At 40.1% G+C, this 18,733-nt stretch overlaps 1 protein-coding gene across 1 annotated transcript in view; it reads left to right on the top strand.

Annotated features, from left to right (window-relative positions):
• The first annotated feature begins 111 nt into the window (after nucleotides 1–111).
• The window catches only part of LOC124256521 (dual specificity mitogen-activated protein kinase kinase 1-like), a 28,357-nt gene continuing 9,735 nt past the window's right edge, over nucleotides 112–18,733 (top strand). The window contains 9 exon segments of the mRNA XM_046690509.1: nucleotides 112–331; nucleotides 4,926–5,154; nucleotides 7,444–7,528; nucleotides 7,531–7,589; nucleotides 8,638–8,715; nucleotides 9,815–9,866; nucleotides 11,876–12,000; nucleotides 13,607–13,796; nucleotides 17,031–17,119. Coding sequence (XP_046546465.1) covers nucleotides 267–331; nucleotides 4,926–5,154; nucleotides 7,444–7,528; nucleotides 7,531–7,589; nucleotides 8,638–8,715; nucleotides 9,815–9,866; nucleotides 11,876–12,000; nucleotides 13,607–13,796; nucleotides 17,031–17,119 — 972 coding nt within the window. The 5' untranslated portion in view covers nucleotides 112–266.

Here is an 18,733-nt window from a genome sequence, read left to right as displayed (position 1 = left end):
AATATAATACATTCAAATTTATGCATGAATAATATATCCGCATTTCATTGGTCCAAACAGAAATGAATATTTATGAGAAAAACAGGTGCTCGTACGTCACTTCCGGTAACTATGGGATATATGTACATTTCCGTGTCTGTCAACCCGACTGGATCGCGGAGTTGAGTGGGTGGAAGCAATTTCAACATAATTTTGCCGGGGCGTTTTATCGTTCATTTTGGTTACTCATGGTCTAAGACGTTGCTTTGCATCAACAACACACAGCCATGCCTCTGAAAAATCCTATGAATTTGACCATATCGGTCGCCGAACCCAATCAAGAATCGGGCGAGTAAGTGTAAAGTGACAACTGGTAGACACATTGGTTTGGTACTGGTACTTGCACCTTGAATGTTGTCTGAATCAGAAGCGTGGTTTAGAACGACGTAAAGGCATATGTTTCAACAGTGGAAAGAAATATTTAAGCATCTTTTATAAGTAGTTTTGATATAAAGAAGGGTCAGGTGGGCACCCAATGTTTCTAATTCCTCCATAATTCCTGTCATATTTGAAATAGTTCGCATCTGTTTTTAAATGGTCTATACCATCTGTGGCATGGGAATTCTTCAACTGGTGTAAACTGGATTATTAACTCGAAATGAGAGCAAGTTAATATAAGCTGACAATGCTGAACACAACATCAACACTGTGATCACTGCATTACTAACAGTCACTATGTGCAAGATTTGTTTATAAATGCTGTTAAGCATTATAAATGCTATTAACATCTTAAGCTGTTATACTGTGCACAACACCAATCTGCTAGTTTTCTAACGAACTGCTACCCGTTAAGATCTGGCTTAGAATTGGTCTTCAGTAACCCATGCTTCTTGTAAGAGGCAACTAAAGGGATCAGGTGGTCAGGCTCGCTGACTCGGTTGTGTAGATCAATGCTCATGCTGTTGATCACTGGATTGTCTGATCCTTATTTGATTATTTACAGACCACCACCATATACCTGTTATATTAATTGCTGAGTGCAGTGTTAAACAATAAACAAACAAATTCTAATTGACTGCTGCATATACAGTCCTATTTCATGTTTATACTCAGTGAAAGAAGTTGAGGAAGGACAATGTACACAATATGTAAAAATATTAATTAGAATTTATGAATGAACACAACAAGTAGAAGGACAAGGCATATGAAATTAGTTTGACCTTTGTTTTCATTCTGATACTTCACTAGTGTGTTTTGAATGGCTGTATTCCATTTTGACCTGATGCAAGAGCCTTTATTACCAAATGGGCTCTTCTGTTTTGGCACTGATGAATTTTAATTGGCATCTATTTAATTCAGTATTTGTTAAAACATAGTAAAATTAATAAAAAGCCCTTGGGTTTATTTTGGTATTTAAGAGATAAATACAGTGTACTTCTGTTTTTGTTTTTCGATCACCTTCATGTGTGATGAAATAATATGACTGATTCTATTTACATCAGAAGCTTTTATTTCTGTCAAATTATCAAATATCTTGTCAGTACTAATTGTTTTGACAGCCTCTATTATTTCGTTGATTTGTTTCTTTGTTGTTTAACACTGTAGTCAATGATATTTAAGATAATCCTGTCTATGACATATGTCACACCCTGTTGTAATGTTTACAAAGACGAAGTTAGCTGTAATTTGTTTTAAAAATAAATCAGTGAAAGTCCCCTATGTTATACAGAACTACACCACCGCAGTGTTAGTTGATGCCAATAATTAAGTTCAACTCATACTCAAGTAAGTGTGAATTAGTCCAGTGAAGGTAAGCTTCTGAACCTGTGCCACTCTATTTTGTACACAAAAGCTCATTCAACACATCTTCTCCCCTCATTTGTACTGCAGTTTGGTTTCACTGAAGTGGAAACTAGGAAGCTAGGACACTTAGTATGCTGTAGAGACAGGGTCAACTAGTGGTTAAAGAGTTTGCTTGTCACGCCAAAGACCTGGGTTCGATTCCCCACATGGGTACAATGTGTGAAGCCAATTTCTGGTGTTCCCTGCCATGATATTGCTGGAATATTGCTAAAAGCGGCGTAAACCAAAATACAGGGTTAATCAGTGGTAAATGTTGCAGGGGTACAGTTACCCGAGAAACTCAACATCTTATGAGTGAGTGAGTGAGTTTAGTTTTATGCCGCACTCAGCAATATTCCAGCTATATGGCGCCGGTCTGTAAATCGAGTCTGGACCAGACAACCCAGTGATCAACAGCATGAGCATTGAACTGCGCAATTGGGAACCGATGACATGTGGTCAACCAAGTCAGCGAGCCTGACCACCCGATCCCGTTAGTCGCCTCTTACGACAAGCATAGTCGCCTTTTGTGGCAAGCATGGGTTGTTGAAGACCTATTCTACCCCGGATCTTCACGGGTCTCAACATCTTATGACATTTTAAAGAAGGGCATGAAAATCACGAAGAAAGCATTTATGGCTCTTTCTGTAAAGCACCTTAGAGTAGTTTAGTTCCTAAATCATAAAGGACACTGTACATATTTTGTATATGATAATTATCCTATTTTTAAAGTTGTTTCAAATATTGATAATGGTGACTTCAGAGCAGGGGCCGGCGGGATAGCCTAGTGGTTAAAGCGTCCGCTCGTCATGTGAAGGCATGGGTTCGATTCCCCACATGGGTAGAATGTTTGAAGCCAATTTCTGGTGTACCCCGCTGTGATATGGCTGGAATATTGCTAAAAGCGGTGTAAAACCAAACACACTCACCCACCCACTTCAGAGCATCTTTATGATCATAGACTGTGTCACGATTCTTTGTGAATCTTTGAAACTCACCAACCTTTTAGTATTTCTTCGTGGATCTTTGTAAGCACATCAGATATCATACTTTAAACAACCCTGGTTGAATTCAGGGTTAAAGTAGGTCCACAGTAACCTATCCTTGTATGGATAGATGTTTGAATCGTCAAGCTTGTTATACATTGCTACATATGAGATTTATTAGGTAACGTTTTCTCACATAATTCAACATGTTGACTGAAGTAATTTCATATGGGTGTAATTTTCATTTGATCTGTTACATGTACATGTACTGAATAGATAATCAGTTCTGGAAGCAGTGATTGAAAACTAATCAAGGTGTGTTAGATGGAGCTACAACAGTTAATTATTCATGGCTGTCATCATATGTCGGACACTTTCAGAATGTTAATTGTCTGAGATAAGCTAGCAAGTACACACTGAAGGCATATGTGTAGGTCTTTGTTCCTTACTTTGCCTTTTACATTTCTATTCCTTTTCTATTTTGTAAAAATTTGGTTGGTAGTGAGGTGAGATGAAATTGGGCTGGAGAATATTTTGCTCATATGACGACGTGCATGCGTGTTTATGTGTAGTTACGGCTGCTTGTACTAGCTGGTTTTATAGTACTAGCCCACTGAGATACCATGCCGCAGTGAAGCATGAATACCCCACTCAGACACATTATACTGACTCCAAGCCGACCAGTCCTTGTTGTACCCATTAATGCCGAGCGCCAGACAGGGACCAACAAGTACCATATTTTAACATCTTTTGGTATGACGCGGTTGGGGATCGAACCCACGACCTTCCGCTCTCCGGGCGGACGCTCTAACCACTACACCACGGAGGCGGTCTGGGTTGGTAGAGGGAATGAGTGGGGCGGGATGAGTGAGTAAGGTTTTGTGCGGCTTTTAGCAGTATTTCAGCAGTGTCACTGAGGGGGCACACCAGAAATAAACTTCATGCATTGTACTCATCATGAAAATTGAACCCGGGTTCTTACATATGCATAATTTGTTACAGTGACATAGTTTGGTTTTTGTCTTTTTCACTATTATATTACAGTATTCATCTTCTTAAGTGGAGAGAAAAGATTTCAGTGAGTGAGTTAAGTTTTAAGCTGCCCTCTGCAATATTCCAGCTATATGGCTGCGGTCTGTAAATAATTGAGTCAGGACCAGAAAATCCAGTGATCAACAGCATGAACATTGATTTACGCAATTGGGATATGATGCCATGTGTCAACCTACCGGTAGTCAGCAGGCATGACCACCCGATCCCGTTAGTCGCCTCTTATAACAAGCTTGGGTTACTGAAGATCAATTCTAACCTGAATCTTCACGGGTCAGAACTCACAGAATTCTTACCTGATTGTTTGGCTGCTGCAGTTATCAAGGTTTTGTTAGACTCATTATAGCAGTGTAACGAATAATACTGAGCCTAAGTTTACTTAGACTGCTACCATAATGTAAGGTGGTGTGGTTCTTGTGATCTGTTCATTGATAGAAGATTTTAAGGGCGACACGTAAAGCCATCAACAGAAAGTTATGGTTGTTGTCAAAGCTTGAAATGTTATTTTCAACCGATAAATCTCCACTAGTACCCTGAATGCCTCACCGCCCGGCCCGATTATTGTATTACCTCCCTTTGCTGGCTTTTCATCCAATCATGCGTCTACGCTGGGAAGTTGAGCGTACCAATCACAAAAGGCTTCTCTCATTACTCACTTCCACTTCTTTTATCTAGCTGATCAAACTTGGCAACACAATTGTTGCAGAGGTTCTCTGAAAGAGGTAGAAGGAGTTCTTGCTTTTTTCTTTGAAGGTTTCAGATCTGTCAATGTGTCTGTATGAATTTTCCCTAAATCTGAGTCGCACAGCGAGCAAACCTTCAGCGGCTTTGGTCGACATCTTTGTTGACACTGGCAAGCACGGTTGTAACGGCTAATCTGATTGGCTACTGTGAGAAGGTGGTGCCGGCAAAGGGAGGTAATACAATTATCGGACCAAGCCCTAGATGCGTCCAGGGTAGATTTATTGGAACAGATACCCTGGAGATTATCGAGAATTTTCATTGAAGTCAACTTCATTACCTTTAGAGGAAGGATGAACTTATAATGTATTAAGTACATGTTTTCAGTCGACAAAACAATGGTGCCGCCAACTTAGAGGCTCTTCAACAGAAATTAAAGGAACTGGACATAGATGACCAACAGAGAGAAAGATTAGAGCAGTTCCTCACCCAGAAGCAGAGGGTTGGAGAGCTTGTTGAGGAGGATTTCGAGAAGCTGGGTGAACTCGGTGCCGGGAATGGAGGAGTAGTCACCAAAGTCCGTCACAAGCCCTCAGGACTTATCATGGCTCGAAAAGTAAGTACTCCTTGCTATTGATGTTGGTTTAATAGAAATCATTTATTTCTTTTCATTGTAGATATCTATACCCTTACTTATAAGGTACTTATAAGAGCTCAGGTCACAAATCAGTTGAAGTTAGGCAACGTTGGATGCGGAGCGTCCTTGGATGGGTGACCATGTTTGGCAGCTTGACTCCTGAGAGTTTCTAGGACTTCAGTCCTTCCCCAAAACGAAGCACATGTGATACATGTGGTCTCACCTTAGGCAATTGAGTTTGTTCAAAATTGCCTCTGTTCTCCCAGCAGAAAATGGGTACCCGGTGGGATAAGTCATGTGACTATAACCTTCTAGCACCTAACAGGCAGCTTGGGTTATCTAGGGTAATAATGTGTTAGCACTTTGAGCATGCACAAGTGTGTGGAATAAGGCACTTTATAAATGGCTATTATTATTATTTATTATTATTACTTTTAAATGTGTAGGAGTGGTGGGGACGCCAAGTGGTGAACATGTCTGTCACGGCAAAAAAATGTTTTGATTCTCCAACCTCGATTCCTCACATTAATATGCAAGTTCAGCTCTCCCTGTATAAACCTGCAGTGTTTTGAATTTGGAGTTCTTTATCAGCATATGTGCTCCGACTTCTTTAGCAGTGCATTAAAAATGGAAATATAAGGTAGCCATGATTAAGCTGCTCCTTGTAAGTTGGTCTGTTTGTATTAGTTCAAATCTGTGTCTTCCAATGTATTTCTCAACCACCTGCTTATGACAGATGTAAAAAATATCGGCTATACGTCACAAATGTTCCTTAGGAATGGAGCTTGGTACTGCATCTTGAGGATTTGTAAACTGAATTTGATGGCTTGGTTTGCCTATTCTCAAAGTGTACCCGTGAAGGTCCGGGTTAAAATATTGGCCTTTAGTAACCCGTGAGAGGTTAACCCGTATCGTAAGAGGCGACTAACGGGATCGGGTGGTCAGGCTCGCTGACTTGGTTGACACATGTCATCGGTTTCCAATTGCCCAGATCGCTGCTCATGTTGTTGATCACTGGATTGTCTGGTCCAGAGTCGATTATTTACAGACCGCCGCCATATAGCTGGAATATTGCTGAGTGTGGCGTAAAACTAAACTCACTCACTCACTCTCCAAGGTGGAATCTTTTAAATGACCACCATGTCAGATTTCAGGTTGCTGGAGATCAAATTATGAAACATTGGTTTTTAGTTAATGAAATCTGTGATTTATTTCTTGAAAAATGTAAGTGTTTTCCTATCATTTTTGTTAGACTGTCAAGGTCACTTTGATGTTGATTCACTTGTGAAATGGGATGAGTTGTAAATAATGTGATGTAATATAATGATTTTATATTTGTGAAACACCCTTATTTTCCAACAAGTAATGGTATCACATTGAATGTATGATATTGAAGGTCAGGGTCACCGTGCCTGAGGTGAACAAAGCTTGTATATAAGACGACTTCAGTATTTGTTATTTGAGGCTTGGCAGGGAAGCCTAAAAGATAAAACCCTGTTTCGATTCCGCACATAAGTACAATGCATGATTTCCATTTCTTTTGTGTACTGCTGTGATACTGCTGGGATATTGCTAAAAGCAGGTTAAACTAAACTCACTTCCCTCACTCACTTGTCATTTGAATTTGATGATTGAATGAGTTCAGATGTCCTCAAGGCAGGACCTCAGTCACTTCCACCTTCTGGAGACCTCCATTCAATGTCTGGGTCAGTAGAGGTTGTATAATTAATGAATGTAAAAATGTTTGGGAAAATATTACCGAAAATTGAAACATTTTTTGCCTTCAGTTGATATCTACTGTGTGTCTTAATACGCTGTTCGCATGCACTTATTTACATACCAGTGCGAACATACCCACATTTGTAGAGAACCGCCTTCGTGGGGTAGTGGTTAGAGCATCCACCCGGCGAGAGGAAGGTTGTGGGTTCGATCCCTAGCTGCGGCATACCAAAAGGCATTAAAATATGGTACTTGTTGGTCCCTGCCAGGCACTCGACATTAATGGGTATAACATGGCTTGGAGTCAGTATAATGTGTCTTGAGTTGGGTATTCATGCAGCATGGTATGTCAGTGTGCTGGCACTATCAAACCAGCTTCAGTCTGGGCTAGTACAAGCAGCCATACATACACACACATGCACGTCGTCATTATGAATGAAATATTCTTAAGTACAACGTGAAGCCCCATTTCACCTCACCTGTATCACTGACAGAGGATTATGGCCAGAAAAGGTAGACCTGGAACTGAGAGTAAGGTGATTGTTTCAGTTGATTCATCTGGAGATCAAGCCGGCTGTCAGGAACCAGATATTCCGGGAGTTGAAAGTCCTTCATGAATGTAACTCCCCATATATTGTGGTTTCTACGGTGCATTCTACAGTGATGGGGAAATCAGCATTTGTATGGAATATATGGTGAGTTTGTACTTATTTAAGGAATACATGACTTGTTTGTATTTAGGGAATACATGGTGGGTTTGTGCTTCTGTAGGGAATACATGATGGGTTTGTACCTCTATAGGGAATACATGGTGGGTTTGTACCTCTGTAGGGAATACATGATGGGTTTGTACCTCTGTAGGGAATACATGATGGGTTTGTACCTCTGTAGGGAATACACCTCTGTGGGAATGGGGGTTTGTACCTCTGTAGGGAATACATGGTGGGTTTGTACCTCTGTAGGGAATACATGATGGGTTTGTACCTCTGTAGGGAATACATGATGGGTTTGTACCTCTGTAGGGAATACATGATGGGTTTGTACCTCTGTAGGGAATACATGATGGGTTTGTACCTCTGTAGGGAATACATGATGGGTTTGTACCTCTGTAGGGAATACATGGTGGGTTTGTACCTCTGTAGGATGGGTTTGTAATAGGGAATACATGATGGGTTTGTACCTCTGTAGGGAATATGTGGTGGGTTTGTACCTCTGTAGGGAATACATGGTGGGTTTGTACCTCTGTAGGGAATACATGGTGGGTTTGTACCTCTGTAGGGAATACATGATGGGTTTGTACCTCTGTAGGGAATATGTGGTGGGTTTGTACCTCTGTAGGGAATACATGAGAATACATGGGTTTGTAATAGGGAATACATGATGGGTTTGTACCTCTATAGGGAATACATGATGGGTTTGTACCTCTGTAGGGAATATGGGTTTGTGGGTGGGGTTTGTACCTCTGTAGGGAATACATGTACCTACCTCTGTTAGGGAATACATGATGGGTTTGTACCTCTATAGGGAATACATGATGGGTTTGTACCTCTGTAGGGAATATGTGGTGGGTTTGTACCTCTGTAGGGAATACATGATGGGTTTGTACCTCTATAGGGAATACATGATGGGTTTGTACCTCTGTAGGGAATATGTGGTGGGTTTGTACCTCTGTAGGTCACACATGTGTCTGATCATAGATTGTTAATGGCTCTACCAAGAATAACAGTTACTGTGTTGTTGCAGGATGGAGGTTCACTAGATCTGATACTGAAGAGAGCTGGAAGAATACCAGAACCAATACTTGGTGTCATCAACGTTGCAGTGAGTAGCTGGCAGCAAACCTAAACTTTGGGGTCTTGTACCAGGGTAGATAGTACAACACCAGAGTGTTATCTTGGTAGATTGTTATGTACCAGGGTGCAGGTTGTCCTGTCCTAGGCTTCACATTCCTGATTGGTTTGTTTTGTATCAGTGCTATTCTTTGATGGGCTGTCCTGTACCTTGGTGTATTTATTAGTGGTTTGGCTTGTACCAGGAACCCAGAATTGGAATTAGAATTGGTCTTCAGCAACCCTTGCTTGTCATAATAAGAGTCAACTAACTGCTGAATGTGGCAACAAACAAACTTGTAGCTGGATGTATTCCTGCATTGGTTGTCAACCAGAATGTATACTGTATACAAGACAACCAGTATATATACTGTATACAACACAACCAGACTGTATACTGTATACAAGACAACCAGACTGTATACTGTATACAAGACAACCAGACTGTATGCTGTATACAAGACAACCAGAATGTATACTGTATACAAGACAACTAGAATGTATACTGTATACAAGACAACCAGACTGTATACTGTATACAAGACAACCAGACTGTATGCTGTATACAAGACAACCAGAATGTATACTGTATACAAGACAACCAGACTGTATACTGTATACAAGACAACCAGAATATATACTGTATACAAGACAACCAGAATGTATACTGTATACAAGACAACCAGAATGTATACTGTATACAAGACAACCAGAATGTATACTGTATACAAGACAACAGAATATATACTGAATAACCAGACTGTATACAACCAGAATGTATACTGTATACAAGACAACTAGAATGTATACTGTATACAAGACAACCAGAATATATACTGTATACAAGACAACCAGAATGTATACTGTATACAAGACAACCAGTATATATACTGTATACAAGACAACCAGAATATATACTGTATACAAGACAACCAGAATGTATACTGTGTACAAGACAACCAGTATATATACTGTCTACAAGACAACCTGCTGTAGAAAATGATTCAACAATCCTTTAGTAATGCTAGTTGGCATATGTGCTCACCATCGACTTGTAACCTTGGTAATGAAATATGTTTCTTTGGTTTCAGGTTTTAAAAGGTTTAAGTTATTTGCGGGAAAGGCACCAGATTATTCACAGAGGTAGGTTTAAGGATGAATAGATAAGTAATTTATGCCATTTGGGTCTTTTGTCAGGAGAGTTCAATGCTCAACATATGTATGATTGTACACTGTCCACTCTCAATAATCTTTCATAATCTATTTGGCATGTTCAATCTCTGACATACTTCATGTGCCTGTGAAGATTCTGTGTCTTGTTGGTGATGTGTTTTTAACTCATCTGACTGAAAGTCAACTCAGCTTCTGTCATGTCCCATTGGTTCATCTACATCGTACATCCAGGCATGTAGCAAGCTTGCAAAACTTTATTATACCCCCGCTACGAATTTACGGGGGTATATAGCGTTCATTCTGTCCGTCCGTCCGTCCCGAAACTTTGTCCGGAGCATATCTCTTAAAGTTTACATGCTAGGTTCACCAAACTTCACACACATGTTAATCATGACCCATTGATGTGCCTTTTGCTATTTTAATTTTTTTTCAGAATTTTGTTTTTTTGCTGTTTCCATGGAAACACGACTTAGTGCCAAATGTGTTTGATGGTTTTGTCCGGAGCATATCTCTTAAAGTTTACATGCTAGGTTCACCAAACTTCACACACATGTTAATCTTTACCCATTGATGTGCTTTTTGTTATTTTAAAGTTTTTCAGAATTTGTTTTGTTGTTGTTTCCATGGAAACATGACTTGGTGCAAAAATATGTTTGATGGTTACCTGGCCACAGCATATGATCGAAACTATACATGCTAGGTTCACCAACCTTAATACACAAGTTAATCATGACCCACAGATATGCCATGTGCTAAAAAATATTTCATATACGTCCACTTCATTGTGTGCAACAAGTTCAATTGTGTGTCAGGTTTCCACGGAAAACACAAAAAAAGTAATGTTTCCATAAATTATTACTGTAATCAGTACATGGCAAAACAATTATCTAACATGTATATAAAGTTTAGTAGAGTCAAGGAGAAAGTCTTGTGAGCTGCTGATCCTTGTCACATTATATATATCAATATCAGTCATTTCCATGTCCCAAAGTGGGAAGCGGGGGTATGTGAGCTGTGCTCACTTTTACACTTGTATTTAGATAGTATTGAGGGCTTGCCCAACTGTGTTAGCACCAATCATGTGTAAGCCCGGGCTTGTTTTTATAATGGTAGCTGCGCCCCTGACATTATGTACCTCTTATATACCTTTCCGCAGCTGAGGATTGCATGAATCAGTGTTTATGACTTTCATGACTGGTCTCTCTGGTCATGATTCTATTATTTATGAAATGCCACCATGGTAGCCTTTTGAAAAATCCATTTATGCCCATTACTCAGGGATCTGTGTTCAGAATGCCATAAAATGTAATGTATTTGTAGTTAGTAGTGGGTCTCAACATGTTTCGTTTCGAGTGTGTATTTTGACCTTTGTTTGACATATGATATCTATTAACGATATTACTTTCTATGCATTTACTGACACTAAAACATTATGAACGTATCTGACAGTGGTTTGATTTGTAGAAAATAGCACAACGGTATGTCATCTATTTATGTTACCTCACATTAAACTATTAGCTTTTGATTTAAGAGCAGGAAATACATTTGTCATTTAGCGTACTCAAAGGTGGCAAGTCCACAGAGAAAGCATATCAGAAAACATCTTAAGTCAATTGCTCATGTTGCATAAGTATTGATGTTCATATCACGCATAAGTATGAGTAGATGATCATCCAGTTGTTTTGGATAAAGGGAAGTAACTCTGTTTGCATCATCTGCTACAAGTTTGTGTGAAACTGTGGACATGTTCCTGACCTTTATGAACTGATGTCAGTTACATGAGATCTTTGTGATTTGGTGTGATGTACCCAGCGTGTGAGCCTGTCAGCTTGGGATATATCATATATAGACATGTGTAGAGTGTCACTCACTCCATATATCCTTTGAGGTCACTTAACAACTATAAATGTATTCATGGATGTTTTTTTAACACCAGTAGAATGTATCGATGTGATACATACTTTTCCCTGATTATACAGATGTGAAACCCTCCAATATCCTGGTCAATTCAAGAGGAGAGATAAAGATCTGTGATTTTGGAGTCAGTGGTCAGTTGATAGATTCCATGGCCAACTCCTTTGTAGGAACACGGTCCTATATGGCGGTAAGTTGACGCTCACATAGTCCTGCATCATGTATATGAATGTAATATTATACTCGGGGTAGCCTAGTGGTTAAAGCGTTGGCTCCTCACGCCGAAGACCCGGGTTCGATTCCCCACATGGGCACAATGTGTTAAGCCCATTTCTGGTGTCCCCGCCGTGATATTGCTGGAATATTACTAAAACGGCGTAAAACTAAACTCACTCACTCACTCACTCACTCACTCACTCACTCACTCACTCACTCACTCACTCACTCACTCACACACACACACACACACACACACACACTCACACACACACACACACACTCACTCACACCATTCACACCTATGCGCCCATTATGATGGTGACAATTCATTTGTCTCGTGTGGGCTCACTTATGTCACTATTTATAACACAACTCAGTCAGTCAGTCAGTAATATTATACTCACACAGTCCTATACGGCAGTAGGCTGATGGTCTTAGTTTAGCATTGATGTGAATGTGTTCTGTCAATAGCCGATGAGGATCCTGGTTAGAATTGACCTTTCAGCAACCCATGCTTGTCATAAAAGGCAACTAAAGGGATCAGGTAGTCTGGCTCACTTGTCATTGTATCCCAATTGTGTAGATCGATGCTCATGCTGTTGATCACTGGGTTGTCTGTTCCTGACTTGATTATTTACAGACTACTGTTGTATAGCTGGAATATTGCTGAGTTAAACAACACAGAACAACAATATTCTGTCAATATATTCTAAGTGAAAGTATTAATCGAAACAAGAAGCCAAGTTAGTGTTTTTCAAATGAGTCACCTGGTTGTATGTTAAGTGGATAACCCGTGATGGTCCAGGTTAGAATGAACCTTCAGTAACCCATGCTTGTCGTATGAGGCGACTAATGGGATCGGGTGGTCAGGCTCACCGACTTGGTTGACACATGTCCTCGGTTCCCAATTGTGCAGATCGATGCTCATGCTGTTGGTCAATGGATTGTCTGGTCCAGGCTCGATTATTTACAGACCGCCGTCATATAGCTGGAATATTGCTGAGTGCGGCGTAAAACTATACTCACTCACCATTAAGTGGATATGTTGAGCATGGCTCCTGGTGCTGCCTCAAGGGTTGACTGTGTATGACTTTGAATCAGGTTTCATGGTTTGATGTTGTTGGTCATCCATGGAGATTCTTATGAACAATTGGTCTTGCTACATATAGTTTGTGCTATCTTTTGATGATGTTCGCCATATCCCATGCAATTTGGCAGCTGTTTCCCAGTTTCAGGTCTGGTGTCTTGTATACAGTATACAGTATATCAGCATAACCAGACCTGTTCTTGGCTCCGTGATAGCAAGCATGATATTGTGATAGGTGTAGAGGTAATGCTAGTCAACTTCTGGGTTTCTGTATGCAAATCAGTTTTAAAGTATTCCATTTACCCATACAAGGGTAGACTTGTGCATCATGAAGTGTATTTGTGATGTATCAGTGTATGTTCGTCCTTGACTTTGTGATGCGCCGTTGAACAGCTTCGAGTTTGATACCAGGCCCCATAGAAATCTGTTATCATTATTATTATTATCATACCCCTACTGTTTGCTTCAGTAGAATATTGTTGCTTGACAGCCGGAGCGTCTCCAGGGCACACATTACTCTGTACAGTCAGACATCTGGAGCCTGGGGTTGTCCCTGGTGGAGATGGCTATAGGCAGGTACCCAATCCCACCTCCTGACCCCAAGGATCTCAACAGTGTGTTCGGGGAGAACGTCATGGTGGAGCACATGGAGGCCGCCAAGTCAGGGAAGCCTTTGAGAGGTCAAGTACATTTTGTATCTGTAATATTGAGTTCATCGACTTGATTTTGGACCTTTAGAATACCATAATTATTCGAGATTATAAGCGTGTGTTTGTTCCTCAGTAGAATCAGGGAGGTTTCAATTCTGAGTTCTAGTTAACAGTTTGTATAATTGTGACTTTGTGAAACATGACTGCACTACTCAAATATGTTTGTCTGTTTGTCAGCGTCTTTCTGTTGAGCAGTAAGTATATGAAATCTGTAACATTGAATCATAGACATCATGGTGGAATCTTGAAACTACAAGACTTAAACTGAAATAGTATATTCCATTATCTTTAACACACTTCTTATGGACTTTGTATCATTCTTCATCATGAATGTGACCGACAATATGCACTGACTTCATCATGAACACAGGACTGACATTGTATGTTGCCTTCATCATGAACAGCACTTCATTGAACATTGCTTTCATCATGAACACAGGACTGCCATTGTACATTGCTTTCATCATGAACAGGACTGTCATTGTACATTACTTTCATCATGAACAGGACTGCCATTGTACATTGCTTTCATCATCATCATTGTGAACATGAACAGGACTGCCATTGTACATTGCTTTCATCATGAACAGGACTGCCATTGTACATTACTTTCATCATGAACAGGACTGCCATTGTACATTACTTTCATCATGAACAGGACTGCCATTGTACATTGCTTTCATCATGAACAGGACTGACATTGTACATTGCCTTCATCATGACCTGCCACAGGATCGTACATTGCGTTGAAAATTGTTGTACATTGCCTGGATAATAGGATCAATGTTTTTTTTTCATGATTTATCGCTAGTCTGAGATGAAGAAATCTGCTGTTAACTCAACAAAGCATGTCCACTAACGTTTCTTACTATGAGGGACAATCCATCTCTCAGAATTAACATAGAAACCTTGATGTAACACAAGGAACACACGAGGGGTAACCACAGTTAGTCATTGCCTCGGTCTGATATGTAAGGTACAGGGCTTCCTGAGGTATCATCAACATGGAGAGACTTAGCACTAGTACACAGGTCAAACCAGGATGTTAGTTCACCATTTCGAAAACAAGATGTCACGAAGCTGTAGCATGTGATAGTTGATTAGGGGAAATTCCATGATTTCAGTTATTTGTCTGGGCACAGCAAATAATCATTCTGCACATTGCTATTTTACAGAATTTTACAAAAATTTACCCCAGGTCTGTAAGGCCTTCTAAAATTAATTTACATATTCATTAGAATAGGGATGTCTTGTGGGTTTAGATTGTTATCAGAACCGGAAGTTTTCTGCCTAGTTTTAAGACAGACATCAACAACTGAAGGTGAGCTACAGAACGTGACCTGATGCATGTGACCAAGGACCTACTCTTCATTGTCACCTTGATAATGCATGATTTCCTACAAAGACTTTTTTTCAGCCTTCAAAGTACTTCCTAGATAATGCATATTGAGTGCAAGTGCACTAACCTCATGCCAGGGGTAGAGGCAGCAATGTGTAAATTGTAGTAACTATTTACAGGCTGCCCCGGCGAGTTTGAAATTACAGGAGATGGGCCCCTGCCAATGGCTATATTTGAACTTCTAGAATATATTGTAAATGAGGTAATCTCAATGTCATAATATGGAACCAGTCCACTGTGCAGACTTTGCCATCTTTAAGCACTGTATGAATGAGTTACGAAAACACCTTCCTTCACACACTCATCTGGCACTGGTAGGCGACTATACAACAATGTTGGACTCCTGGTGTGGGAAACTTAAAACCCTTTGTTCATTTGGCCTTTCGGTAGACTTGTCAGCATTCCATTCTAAATTTTGCTTGGGGAAATATTCATGGCATGCATGAATTGGAGCAATACATTTTCCTGTGCTGCATGGCACGACATTTCACTTAGCCGCCTTACAATAATCCTCAAGCTGCCAGCTTAACTGTTACCCAACTCATGTATAACCAAACGCATGATTAGGAAAACGTGGGAAAAGGGCGTGTTCTTTGTTGGTATTCATATTGTCATAATGTTGTATTAGGAAAGACATGTTCATAAAGTCATATGTTCATAAAGTCACATGTTAATAAAGTAACACGTGATAGTCATTTGTTGATAAAGTCACATGTTAATAAAGTAACACGTTGATAGTCATGTTGATAGTCACCTGTTGATAAAGTCAGGTGCTGAGACGGCCACACATTGATAAAGTCATGCGTTGATAAAGTCATGCTTAGATAATGTCATGTTTTGATATAGTCACATGTTGATAAAGGCATATGTTGATAAAGTCACATTTTTATAAAGTAATGCATTGATAAAGTCACACGTTGATAAAGTCACACTTTAATAAAGTTATGTATTGATAAAGTCACACCTTGATAAAGTAATGCATTGATAATGTCATGTTTGATAAAGTTACTCCTTGATAAACTCCCATAGAGTCCGCAGCTTCACTGTTTACGTCTTTCCGACCTTGGGGAAGAGACAAAATTCCCAAGATGCCTGGTACAACCCTGTCTTCCTCATCCATGTTGATGCAAAGGTTCAACTTCTTCCTCTTCATTGACCTATGGGGCAGTGGGGTAGCCTAGTGGTTAAAGCGTTGGCTCGTCACGCTGAAGATCCAGGTTAGATTCCCCACATGGGTGCAATGCGTGAAGCTCATTTCTGGTGTCCCCCTGCCGTGATATTGCTGGAATATTGCTAAAAGCGGCGTAAAACCATACTCACTCACTCACTCATTGACCTACACTGACACGCAGCTTTCCCAAACAATCTATGACAATGAATCCTCAAGCTGTGCACAACAAATAAGGGGTTTATAGATGTAAATAAAACACAAGTTAAGTATTGGGTCTGGAACTCTTTTAAAACATTCCATTACTCCCTTACGGTGTTTGTTCTGTCAGCGTTTCTATGGTAGGAGGAAGGTGTTTTCAGTCTCATGCCCTCAGAATGTTTGTGTCCTCAGATATACTTGACTGTAACATTTCCTACTCAGTAGCCAAATTTCACAAATTTCTTTCAAGGAAGCAGAACAGGCATGTATCAGGGCTTACCCGTATACATACTTGTGTGTCTCCTGTCAAGTCTGAACCAAGGGCAGATAACTCTGATTTCTTGAGGTGGAGGTGTTACGGTGGTCATGTCATCTTGTTTACTGATATATATTTTTTGTTTATTTTTGTTTTTTGCACTTTCTTCTTGCTTTCTAGGCAGCCGAAATAGCTATGTATGCCCGCCGGGCGCTGACGCTCCCCGACCCATGGCCATATTTGAGCTTTTAGATTACATTGTGAATGAGGTATGTTAAGTGAGGGAGATGCGGCAGTATATCTCTATCTGCGTATACCGTATAGTCACAGAGAGCTGTCAGGTACTCTGTGTCTCAGATGTTGCACCATTCATTTCCACTTTTCTGTTACTGGTATTTCTGTGTGAAATCAGTTAAGTTTTACCCCATTGTTTGCTGTGAGATTCTATTCATTCAAATTTCATCACTTGCTTGAAAATTGCACCCAGATCTTGATTTTGTTAATTTGCAACAAAATGTTTTATTTTGCACAAGTCATGCCATTTCATCATGGAAGAGCTCTTACTCCCTGTCTTAAGAAGTGAACAATAGTTCAGGGCAGTCTAAATGACGCTTGTTCACTTAGAAACGTTTTGATACCCACTTTCCTTATTCAGTATTTTCTACTTTTAATCAAGACTTGTCCAACATCCTCAATGGCGCCTTGCTGTTCCTACCAGTGATCCTTCCCAAACCAAGAATTACTTTAACTGTTTCGACACTGATTTCTCTTTTATCAATCCTTTCTCATTTCAATTTGCTGAAACATTGCTTATCTGTTTTGATTGTCATGCACAACAATCCCTTCGTCTGGTCCTCTCCCTTCCAATCTACTTCCATAATTCATTTGCTCTCGCATGACCTGACAAGCTCATCTCGAACTGTACGGTATAGGGAGATAGAGGGAGTTATTTGCTATTAACACTGAACTATGAGACCTCTACACGTAGCTAAGTCATCACATCCATATCAACACTCTGCACTTCTGTGACCATGTCATGATGTTTTAGTTGATGTTTTCATTTCATTTTCTTTGGTATTTTTGCTGAGTTGTTTTTCTGCATGTCATTTGTTTCTGGATATGCATTGGTCTGAAAGTGGTATCTTACTTTAGTTTGCTGTATGTAGGGTACTAGTGGTGATGTAGTGGGAGCGGGGTTTAAATAGGGTTGTTGGTTCCTGGCTTTGTTTGGGAGGTTGTAGGCTTGAGATGGGTTTAAGGTTGTTATGGGTTAATGGTTTAAGGTGGTTATGGGTTAATGGTTTAAGGTGGTCATGGGCTGATGGTTTAAGATGGGTTTACATTGGTTATGGGCAAATGGTCTGAAATGGGTTTAAGGTGGTTATGGGGTAAGGGTTTAAAATGGGTTTAAGGCGGTCATGGGCAAATGGTTTAAGGTGGTCATGGATGGATGATTTAAGATGGTTATGGGTGGATGGTTGAAGGAGGTTATGGGGTGATGGCTTTAGATGTGTTTTTGGTTTGGGACTGATGATTGGAGGTGGTCATGGGCTGATTGCTTGAGATGGTTTAAAGTGGGTTGTAATCTGATGACTTGGGTTTAAGACTAGTTGCAAACTGATAGCTTGAAATGGGTTTGAAGAGGTGTTTGTTCTATGACTATAGATGGGCTTGAAGATGGTGTGGGCGAATGGCTTGAGATAGATTCAGAGGGGTATGTGTTGTGATGGGTGTAATGTGGGTTGTTTTCTGATGGTTTGAGGTGGGTTGTGGGTTAACAGCAAATTGTGACAGTACTCATCTGTTTTGATTACCTGTCAAGGTGTTTAATTTCTGTGACCTGTTCACGGAATTTCAAAATATTTCAAAACTACGAACTGTAT

Source organism: Haliotis rubra, unplaced genomic scaffold (assembly GCF_003918875.1).
Source record: "Haliotis rubra isolate DU_JTF1 unplaced genomic scaffold, ASM391887v1 Scf63, whole genome shotgun sequence".
Lineage (NCBI taxonomy): Eukaryota > Metazoa > Mollusca > Gastropoda > Lepetellida > Haliotidae > Haliotis > Haliotis rubra.
The sequence above is the reverse complement of the archived record's forward strand: the minus strand, read 5'-3'. Positions and strand labels throughout refer to the sequence as shown.